At 37.5% G+C, this 12162-nt stretch overlaps 1 protein-coding gene across 1 annotated transcript in view; it reads left to right on the top strand.

Annotated features, from left to right (window-relative positions):
- Positions 1–10137, top strand: part of LOC126350520 (COP9 signalosome complex subunit 5-like) — a 33533-nt gene extending 23396 nt beyond the window's left edge. Inside the window, exon 4 of the mRNA XM_050002523.1 lies at positions 5829–10137. Within this exon, the coding sequence (XP_049858480.1) occupies positions 5829–6272 (444 nt within the window). The 3' untranslated portion in view covers positions 6273–10137. The remainder of the gene's footprint in view (positions 1–5828) is intronic.
- Positions 10138–12162: the final 2025 nt, after the last annotated feature.

Here is a 12162-nt window from a genome sequence, read left to right as displayed (position 1 = left end):
TTGAAGTGTGGCTGTAGCTATCAGTAGTAACAACAAGCAGCCAGGTGCTACCCAGAAAAATTTTTCTGATGGGCCGAAGCTGCTGGATTCGTGCAAGCGCAGAACAGTCAAAGCTGTAGTGAGGAAAGGGGATAGTCATCATGAGACCCATTTTTACATTTAGTGATTTTGCTGTTTCCTCTTCATGTACAGCTCTCATTTCAATTGAAAGAAAACCAATTTCTTTGGCCAGGACCTATCAATGAATTCAAATATAAAATGTTATTAGTTTCAGTTTTCTGATTTGATTTTATTTCCACATTTTTGACTGTCAAGTATTAATCGTCTTGCTGAAGGATGAAGTTACTTTTGTCAATTTGCTAAAGAAATGCGACTTTTATTAATCTTTTCCCCAGAGGCCGTCAATTTATTTGAAATGAAGTCTTTCATTCCACATTATTAGCTAATTTCAACTGTTTGTTGAACTTTCAAGTACACACTTACATCTTTTGGCATGTATGGCATCGTGCTGTAATAAAGAGCCAAACATGAGATAATACAGTACTGGTACTCCAAGAAAATTTGCATCCCTAAAACCACACTGAAAAGTTTAATATCAGCCCACTTCTTTGTGAATCAGGATAAACGAATGTGCACTTTAATCCAAATTATACATTTCAGTATGGTTTATGAAATTCTGATGCTCTTGGAGTATCCTCCAGTGTCCTGTTTCGTTTATGACGTAATGTAAGATCTCTTAATGTTACATATGTATGAACATATGGTCTTGCTAGGTAATCGTAGCTATGCACGCATAGTAATGCCTGTTTTCTGGTGCTCTCTGACAACTGCTGAAACAAATTCTAACAGGTCATGAGAAAATATTGAGAATGGTGGTTTGAAACGCATTATTTCCAAAATAAATTTCATTTTATGCACGATGAATTATGTTACGTGTGAGAATGTGCTATAAATTTCTTAAATCACAGATTTTTTTACTCTCATTTAAAGCTTAATACTTTGAGAGCTAACAACTTTCAAGAATGTCAAACCCTGAAGACAAGACATTTATGTCTTTATTTAAAATTTTACTGGCACATTTGATTGGTGTTTCTTAAAGTGTTACACATGCAAAAAAGACCAGTATTATAAGTGAAAGCTTAGCTTTTCTTCTAGCCACACTTTGTATATTAATTTAAACCATTAACTTTTCGTGTTTGTGCATTCGTGCTACTTAACAGTGATGTTGCTACTGGCTGACTATGTCACATGTCCTATGCTCTAAATATCTGGTATCATTGGCTGGTGAGATAACCTGACTTGAGTGCATCGTAATTTCAATTCAGAAACTAATGTGCTGTGTTTGGTGGAATTTAAATATATACTTTTGTAATAAGAAAATGTGCAGCATGTCATAATAAGAAAATATGCACCATACATGTTGCTGCACATCGATGGTCTTTCCAAAACTCGTTTTTTTCTGGGTTTCAGTTTCTAAAGTGGTGGGAAGATCTAAACCAGTGTATAAAAGCTTAACCGTTCAGAGGATTGATAAGTTTTACATTTCTGAGGGAAAGTATACTGTTACTTAACACGGAAAAGTGTATTTTCACCCAGCAAAAAGCATGTTTTCAACCAGGAAATCTGGGAAAAATCCATGAATTTTTTCCCTTGTTCACACATATACCCTATTAAAGCACATTGACGTATCAGTGGACATTCTTTCTCAGCTGGAATACCCACAATTTTCGATTGAGGAGTATTTCATACCAGTTCCAGCAGCATAGCTACTGACGAATATGCTGACATGTTAGCCTCAACTCAAACAGTATTCTTAATGCAACACAGTATCCTATCTTTCAACAGTGGCAAAATGGAAAACTATAATGGCTCTTTTACAGACAAAGTTTTCCCATTCACTGAACGGAAAGTATAGTTATACACACCTGTGTCATGTGTGCCCCTCAACACCCCCCCCCCCCCCTCTGCCCACACACACACACAAAATCAACAGTTACAGACCAATCAGTTTAATGACAACCATACGCAAACTTAAGGAGAGGGTGTCTGGAAACAAAATTTGCTTGTACCATCTCATTGCGAATTTTGAAGACCTAGATCCCCAACTGACCACCTTTTAAAAATGGAGTCTTCTGCTTGGTAGGATTTTTCTTTCACATTAGCAACATGTAATAGCAGTCTTGCTTCTTTTACAAGGGGCATGCTGTACAACACAGCTGAGGCTGTTTACCACTTTATTAATAAATTACTTCAGCAACTTTTCCTGATTAGTGTTAATGTGGGTGTTAGTAATCAATATTTACAACAAAACAGGTATCTTTAATGCCACTCTTTCCTCAATTGCCATAAAAGGCATTACTGCCGCTACTGTACCAATTGTGTTGTCAGCCCTGTATATCAATGATTGGTGTTTGTAGTGCAGTTTTACATCAATAAGCTGGGTAGTATTTCATCGGCAAACAGCCATTCATAAAACATTGGTATGTGCTGCAAACCATGGATATTATTTTTTGCATGCATAATCCCATTTCATTCACTTTCACAGAACCAAGTGAGGTGATGCAGGGTTAGAACAGTGGATTCATTTTTGAGAGGATTCTATTTTAAATTCCCATCCAATCATCCAGATTATTTGTCCTATACCGGTAAAGTAAATAACGGGATGGTTTCTTTGAAAGCAGCCAGCTGATTTCCTTACCTAATCTGAGCTTATGCTTCATATCTAATGACTTAATTGTCAACGGGACAGTACTTTCTATTTTTTCTTACTCTGATGTATACAGAATTCAGTCTGCGTACCTACACCCTCAATTATTTTGGGTAACCAGCAGCCCGAAGTAGTAAATAACTTTAACATTTTAGGTCTGCTGTTCTGACAAGGTTGCTGCACAAGAAGTAGCTCAAGACAATCTGTACATGTAAATTAATTATCATACTTCCTCAGAAAAATCTTTCATGATGAGATGATTGACAGGTTCTATTAAAATCTTAACCTAATGAACCCTATGCACACCGGTGTTCACATTGTGATTTCATGCACAGGCTGTTTTGATAGCCTCCGTATGGGAATAGCTGTTACTCATTTAAAGATAAACCACAAACAACTTGCAGTTAATTATGCAGTTGAGGTTCATTGTGCTTGGGCATACCCATTATACAATACTCTTCCGCACCCCCCCAAGATCCATCACCTTATGAACCACTTGCAAACTGGGAGAACAGGAGCATTAGAGTACCACAGAAAGCTCATTTTTTCCCCTGTGAGAACTTGCCAGCCCACCATCACAGACATGGTGCCACCATAGTGTCCCACCTTACCCATTGTGCAAAAGAACTTCCTGTGTCACATATCCCCAATCTATCCTACATTGTTGTAGGTTCAATTCAGTCCTCCATAACCTTTAGTTCAATACAAAGTAGTGGTAAGAAGGATGCCACGAAAGTCAGCTGTTCATTCATTGACTACAGTCTTATGAGCAACATGTCATTTTCTGTGTTAGCAGTATCTACACAGCAGAATTAGTAAGAGTAGTAGGGGATTTCAAAGACCGAAGCTGCCAGAAATACTGTTGTGTGCCGTAGTTTAAAGATGATTAACATTTACTGTACAACCCTCTTATTAATCTCGCCATTCGTAGACTTTTATAGGACCCCCACAATACCATCTACTTTCACCATTGCACATTTGCCACATTATTTCATTGTACCATGTAAGTCATTTTGTGTGATGGCATTACAGTCCTTGTGAATATTTTAGCGTATATTGTCTGCAGTGTTTCACTATTTGTTCATTGTTATGAGGATAGAAGTATTAAAAACCATGCTGGTGAGTTTATAAATAAATTTCATTTTTTTATCTCATTAATGGGAATCTAGCAAAGTTTTCAGTCTCATTTATGAGCTTCTTGACAAATCAGTGCCTCTAATATTTGGCAAGTTGTTACCTTTACGCCAAAATTGTTTTCATTCCTTATCTTCATCATCATCGTGTTTGTACATCAAATCATAGTCTGACCTCTGTAGTTGAAGACTATGTTGCTGCATATAGTGATTTCATCATTTGGCATCACATGTTACACTCACTAGACAAGAAATTAGGCTCTCGTAGAGAAATCATTACAGACATCATGTAATACTGTGTAATTCCCCCCCCCCCCCCTTTTTCCCTTCCCCAGGCTAGATAACCACTGGATTCAGTTAAGAGGTGAGCCTACAAAATTGTACAGTTACATCACTTCCAGGTTAAGGCAACTTGCTGGGGATTTGATCACACAATTCCACCAAATTGCGTCAATGCTGATGCCTGCATTTTACTCGCTGTTCCATCATGTCCTACGATTTTCTGTGTGGGTTCAAGTCGGGTGTTTTTGCAGGCCAGTTAAGATAATTAGGTGCGGGAGTGTTTAGAAAACCAGTCACATATTCTTCCAGCCTGGTGAATATAGTTATCTTGAAAAATAGGGGTATTAGTGACCTGTTGCGAGGTGACAGACTCCAAATGTTCGTTGAATGAAGTTCCTGTTGCAATGTTCCGGACCTTCATTCACTGCATGCAGCAATTTCTGTTGAGTTTGGTAGTGATCTTGATCCACAAGCTGAGAAACACGTCTATGGCCACTTTGTTAGCCTGTTTTTCTGACCACAATTGTGACATCATGTTGTACGGCCATGTGTGTTACACCACTGCTTGTATCACATTGAACAGACTCTGCTATAAAACACCGACAAATCCTGCAACTTCAACACCATATGGCCATGGGCACGGTCAAACATGATTGCCCCTTTTTGTCACTCCAGTTGTTACATTTGCGCATGTTCACATACAATGTCCGCATGAAAGATAAATGCCTCACTGATAACTACTGTCTCATGCTCACGTAGACCCAGAGCACACGTGGTTGGCCACGTGACTCAATCGGTGCACCATATGTAAAGGCTTAACAGTTCATCTGTGCATGGTAACTACTTTTTTGTCCGATGAGCTTACACTGAAATGCTTCTTTCATACTTAGTATCTAATTACTGTCATGTCTAATTATGAATAAAGTCTCATACATCTACCAATCTAAGTACTTAGTACAAAAGGCAGTCAAGTGTAGTGCTTCTTTACCAAAATATCTTATAAAAATATCTTTCATATCCATTGATCACAGGTAACATGTTAATGAACCTTATGCCTTTTAATGGTATTCACTGTGGTAAGAAGATATAGTGTCATAATGGGGTTGTGTTGTTATTCATGGAATTTGTTCAGATAAAAGTGTCTGTAGTCTCTTCCTCAGGTATCTTCATAAATAGATAGTGACATAGAAGTAGGTCTGTAAAATTTTATTTATCACTTCATTTTCCAGGACATAAACTTTTGAGATCAAAATTTAAATTATTTCACGTGGTATGTACACAGAGGAGGAGGAGGAGGAAGTAAAAGAAGAAGAACAACAACTACCTTATTTATAGAGCTGCTGCTCAATTCTAAAAACCTTTATCTTTCTAGTGCTTGATGACTTTTTTCATATTATACATACTGGTTTTATTTTCTGGGATTTATTTTTTACCATATTGATTCCCGCATGGAATTACTCATGAAGTTTCTTCATGTCAAATATCTACACATGTGTAATATTGGTATGGCTGCAGACTTTTTCTAGTTACATAGTTTTCTCAGGTATTAGATATAAACTTGGGCTGTTTGATAGTTGTGCTGTCTTTGTTCATTGTCACTTATGTACCAATATGAATAATGATTTAATAGTAACACAACTTGATACCAGTTTTTTAATAGGTATATGTATATATATGTATATAAATGTTTGTCTTTATCTTAACAGGGGTACAAACCAGCTAATGAAGAACCATCAGAATACCAGACAATTCCTCTGAATAAAATAGAGGACTTTGGTGTACACTGCAAGCAGTACTATTCATTAGAAGTGACATATTTTAAATCAACTTTGGATAGACGTCTTCTTGATTCACTGTGGAACAAGTATTGGGTCAACACCCTGAGCTCTTCGAGCCTCCTTACCAATGCTGACTATACCACTGGGCAGATTTTTGATTTATCTGACAAACTTGAACAATCAGAAGCTGCTCTGGGTCGTGGAGGATTTATGTTATCAGGTGCTGATCCGCATGAAAAGCGTACAGAGGACAAATTAATGAAAGCAACAAAGGACAGCTGCAAAACTACCATTGAGATAATTCATGGCTTGATGGCACAGATGATAAAGGACCGCTTGTTCAATCACATAAAACCCAAATGTGACATTTAAAATTACTTAAGTTTTTATAAACTTTTCTGTGGATAGGTTCTCAGAGGTCCTTGTGACTGGAAATGATTGTACCTTGTTACATCAGAGAACTGATTGAACTACTTTAATTTCATGTTTGTATGTGATCTCAGACTTGCACAGTTACATGCTGATTGTGCATCCAAGAGAGTACATAATGTTACACAATTTAATTTTGCCAGAGAAATGTTTTTATGTTCCTTGTCTCATTGAGGTTAAAACTTCCAAGTACTAATTACAGCTGAGCAGGTAACTTTGCAACAAGTTAGCTGCTTTCAATATCTAAACTCTTCCAAATTATGATCATGTTATTGAGGCTTTTCAAAATAAAATATTATTTATTCACTTCCTGTAAATGCACCACTATTTCTTTTGATGTAGTTCATGTACAAGTCTTTATGTAGACTTTACAATGCTTAATTCAGTGAAATGTGGTATGTGAAACAAAGTTCAAACATCTGTCATACACTTCTCAAGTGTTGCCATTATCATTTTTACTACATGCTAGATGGTTCATTGAATGTGTTCAATTTTTGACATAGAATCATTCCCCTGTGGTAAAACTAAAACTACAAGAAATAAGTTTCTTTTTGAAAAGTACATTTGAGTTAAAAAGTATCAGTTTCAGACATTAGGCATTCAACTGCCTGTTGTGTAAAATAGCAATAAATTTAAAAGTGCTCACCTACTAAAAGTGAATCTATATGTAAAATAAAAAAAGTGCACAAAATCACTAAAGAACCATTAAAGGCAAGCAGTAAAATTACCTGCCGATGAAACTAAAAGAAAAGAGAAAGGAATGAGTATTATGGGGAAATAAGGTGGGCTGAAACATCTTCATTTTCACTTCCAATTCCAAGGAACAGTATCCAAAGCATGGTGTAACCATTTTGGCGTTGGCTTCATATCATTTCCATAAACTGTTCCAAATTAAAGATGGCACATTTCACTTAATGAGCCTTGGCTGCCTCCATGCTTCATCTTTTGCACCAGTTCACCATTACACCTTACAAAAGAAAAGGAAATGCTTTATGGGCTTTATTCTTTTTCTCTTTTTATCTTCACAACAAGAAGACATAACTCTTGTTCTAGTATTCCAATTTTTAAACGCTCTTGCCAAGTACCTTTATTACTATAAATACAACTTCAGTTTGTAAGTGTATTCAACTTTGTTACAAGAGAAGACATTCATAACATGGCTTCAGGATGGTAAAAGCACCATGAAGCATCCGCCACAGGTGGTCAAGAAAAGAAAGCCCAGGTATACAACGAATTCCAACTTCATTTTAGTCAAGATAATAAAATTTTCTTTTGTTGAAGTCTGTTTGAAAATGATTACAAAGAAAATAAATGTTCCTGTTTTATCACAGACAGTACTTGAAGCAGAAGCCCTATTAATGGTAAATAAATAAAGAATTCTAAACAGAGGTCTTTGAAACCTAGGTGCCAAACAAAGTCCTGAAGGTGCCTGTCAAAGTCAGAGTTCCCAATGATAAAGATACTAAGTTCGGTGAAGCCAATTATAAGGACGAACACAGAATTATTGCATGTCCGCCATGTCGCTACATGGGAACATCATCATCTTCTGGAAACACTGTGCCGGAGGTTCTGTGATGTGAATACTGGCACAGGCAGTGGTGGCAGTGTAGCACTGGCTCTAGAGCAAGTTCCTGATGGGTAAAATGTGATGACATCTGGCCCAGAAAGCCCACTAGGAATGAAGAAACTGCTCAGGGCCCGAGCACTGGTCTAAATACAGCACCAAGCATAGGGATGTAGCTTGTCTTACTTCCTGTCATGTGGTCAGTATAAGTAAAATGTCTGTGGGGCCAGCACTTAGGTTGCCATCTGGTGGCACCAAGTGAAGTGGCACAATGATTAGCTCTCTGGACTTGCATTCAGGAGAATGACAGTTCAAACCTGCCTCTGACCATTGTTTACTGTGATTTTCCTAAATTGTTCATGGCCAATACCGGGATGGTTCCTTTGAAGGAGCATGGCCGATTTCCTTCCCCATCCTTGACACCATCCAAGCTTGTGCTCTGACTCTAATGACCTTGATGTCGATGGGGCATTAAATGTAAGCTCCCTCCCTCCCTCCCTATGGTGGCTGTGTGGTGCAGTGCAGCTTTTGTAGATCATCTGCTAGGAAGCCAAATGCCCGCATAACTTGGATGTAATGTGTGTAACTGAGAGAGTAAATGTAAACCCACCATGGAGCACACTGCATTCATTGTGAAATAAGTACTGCACTCTTGTATATTTTTTAAAATTAAATTCATCTTCTGTGAACATTAATTGGTAAATTATCTTTGTGAAGTGTATTTTTTTAAACAGTGAAATTTTTGTGACATCTAATGAAGTATTGAGGAGATTAATTAATTAGTTTTAATCATAACTCAGTTATCTTTGTCAGTGTCACTGTTTGTCTTGGTACCCACTATTCTCTGCCACATCTCACTTGTAAAGTTTCTGCTAACACTTTGAAGTCTAGCCAATTAGAAAAATTATGGGCCCAGATATCTTGAAGAGCAATACACACTATAAATATCAAGCTGCAAGATGTATTTTTCATCTTTATTGAGTTCTGTAATATTGAAGCTGATGATGACAAAAGTATAACTGTCCTTCCCAACAAAAAAAGAGTGGTGTGAGTTCTGTTATATGAAAAAGTCTGAAACATTCTGGCATGCAGAGAAGCACATTGCAGTCAGGGCAATACCAGCTTGTTTATTTTCTGTTTGCTGTGCCTGTAGATTGTTTAGTTTACTACAAAAAAAATCCTGCAAACCCCTCTTGGATGCTGCTTCACATAAGTTGCAGGAATTTTATCTGGAAAGTGCCATCCTATAAGCCTGATACTGATAGTTGCACTAGTAACAGTTTCAAGAGCCATTGTTGTGCCTTTCTGGAACAGTTTTTCTCCAGTTTCTTCAGACTATTTGCACTTAGATATTTCTCTCTCCAGTCCAGAATCATTTAGTTCTTCCTGTAGAGTTCCATAATTGCTTACTCACTCAACCAGTGTGACTATTTGCTGCAGAACATCAAAATCTAATGAGTAAGTGCACAAATCTCACAACAATGCAAGCACACAATACATCAGTTGTGACAGCAGCTCTAACGTTTCCTACTGCATCTATCGAAGTAAATCTATAAATTGACAACAGAGGGGACCACCTGTCAAAGAACAGGTAGTGAGATGTCCTTACATTGTGCTTGTACAAAATTAAACCAGATTTTGAGTGACAGGTGGCTTAAGCGTAGTGAAACATTCCAGTCTTTTGAATGCAGTGTAGTGGCCCAAGTTGTTTCTGGGCTTGGTTGCCAAAGTGTTATCACTATTTGGACAGTGTGCACGGAATGTAAACTATATCTCACAGTAGTTACGATCATGTTAGAGATCTTTATAGTAGCAGTTATGTTAATCTCGGAATAAATATTTCACTCTGCAGCAATGTGTACACTGTAATGAAACTTCTTGATTTGTTAAAACAGATCCCAGACTCAAATAAGCTTCATTGAACTTATGGTGTATTTCTATGACCATTTGAAAGTGAGACTCATTAAAAAGGTAGTATAGCAATGTAACTACAATCGTGGCCGTGGTTGAGCAGTAGAACAGCCGGCTGGGTTATGTCAAAGTAAGATCATTATGCACAATAACACAGAACATCAACAATTACTGTACCTCAAATACAAAGTGAAAAGCTGGGAAACTGTCTGGTGGAAACAAAAATCTACAGATTGTGTTGAATAGTAATAGGACTGTAGTTTAGTTTCACTCGCATTTAACTACTAGTACAAATGAATGAAGTAATTCTACACACACACACACACACACACAAAACATCCTTTATGGCAATCATAGCTTACCATGAAACAACACACAGTTGTCAAATAATGTAAACATCAGAGTGAAAATGATAATGTACTACAGGATTTCGTTTACTCTAGATGTGATACATAACTAAACTGATGTCTAAAGTTCATGAGTTACCTCCAGAAACTGTTTCAGTTATGATTTAGCATGACGCGTTGTGCTATGCCATCAGTAAAAATTGAGATGTTTCTTTTTAAAGCCTTCCACAAATGCTTGACTACCTTCCTAATGAGTAAGTGAGCAGCTTCTTGGATGTGTTACACCCCCCCCCCCCCCCTCCCCCAGCCTGTTTGATGCAGCCCACCACAAATTTCTCTCTTGTGCCAACCTTTCCACCTCAGAGCACCACTTACAACCTACATCCTTAATAATTTCTTGGATATGTCTTTCCCAAAAGCTTTTACTCTCTACAGCACCTCCTAAAACCATGGAAGTTATTTCCTGGTGTTGTTGTATGTGTCCTATCATTCTCTCCCTTCTTCTCATCAGTGTTTTCAACATGTTCCTTTCTTTGCTGAATGTGCGATGGACTTTTTTGTTCCTTATTCTATTAGTTCACCTACTTTTTAACATCCTTCTATAGCACCACATTTTGCACACTTCAGTTATCTTCTCTACTAGTTTTCCCACTGTCAGTGGTTCACCACAATCCAATCCTCTGGTCCAGCTGTACATATTCAGAAATTTCTTCCATCAGTTAAGGCCTATGTATGACACTGGAAGACTTCATTTAGGTAGGAATGTCCTCCTTAGCCATATAAGCCTGCTTGTGATGCCCTCCTTGCTTTATCTGCCATGCATTATTTAACATCCAGGGTAGCAGAAGTCTGTAACTTCATCTACTTTGTGAAGATCAAGTTTACCGATAATCTCATTTCTGCTATTCCTTATTACTTATGCCTTTCTTCTGTTTATTCTCTATTATATACCGCATTCATTGGAGTGTTCATTCTATTCAACACATAATATTATTAATTCTTCACTTCCACTAAGGATAGAAATGTTACCAGTGAATCTTTTCATTGATGTCCTTTGCCCTCAGTTTTAATCCCAGACTTGAACCTTTTCTTTATTTCTGTCTTTAGTTCTTCAGTGTTTAGTTTAAGCAGTAGGGGCAAAAGGCTGTATCACTGCCTTGCAACATTTTTAATCTGAGCACTTCTTGGTCTTCCGTTCCTATTTTACCTCCTTGTTTCTTGTACTTATTGTATATTACTTATTTTCCTTGTGGCTTACTCCTTCTTTTGTCAGAATTTAAAACAGTGTACACTCTTTCTAGGCTGACAAAGACCAGGAACAAATCATGAGTGTTCTTAAGTCTTGCTGCCTGTATTAACCTTTCCTAATTCAAAACTATCCTCATCTGAAAGATCCTCATTTTCCCCCCATTTTTCTGTTTATTATTCTTGTCAGCAGCTGGGCTACATGAGCTGTTAAGCTGATTGTGCAGTAGTTCTCGCACTTACTTGTCCTGGCTATCTTAAGGACTGTGTGGTAGATATTTTTGCAGAAGTCTGATGGTAAGCTTCCTGTCTCATATATTCTGAACATCAACTTGAATAGGCATTTGGTTACCACTCCTCCAATGATTTAAGAAATTCTGAAGAGATGTTATCTGTATGTTGAATTGATCCTTCTGATAACCATTTCTTTTTTGATTTCTTCACATTTTTCTGTAGCCATTTTGCCTTGGCTTCCGTGCTCATCCTTCCTCTGTTCTCCTGCATCCCTTTCCTCCCCCTCTTTCACCCTATTTCCTAAGTGGCTTACAATCCTGTTGTACTCAATTAACTTACAGCAAATATTTATCAAAGAAAAGTATGTGTCATGAATTGGATCACTATTATCAGGGAAAGTTCTAGATTTCGTAGATTGCTACTGTGTGCTGCAGATCACTCATTCTGTAATTTCAGGGCAGCTTCAGTGACCATAGTTAGATGTTTAATGTATAACATTATTTATTATGGCGTGCAGGAATCTAGGTGTAAG

This window comes from Schistocerca gregaria, chromosome 1, assembly GCF_023897955.1.
Source record: "Schistocerca gregaria isolate iqSchGreg1 chromosome 1, iqSchGreg1.2, whole genome shotgun sequence".
Taxonomy (NCBI): Eukaryota; Metazoa; Arthropoda; class Insecta; order Orthoptera; family Acrididae; genus Schistocerca; species Schistocerca gregaria.
This window is presented reverse-complemented; position numbering and strand designations above follow the sequence as displayed.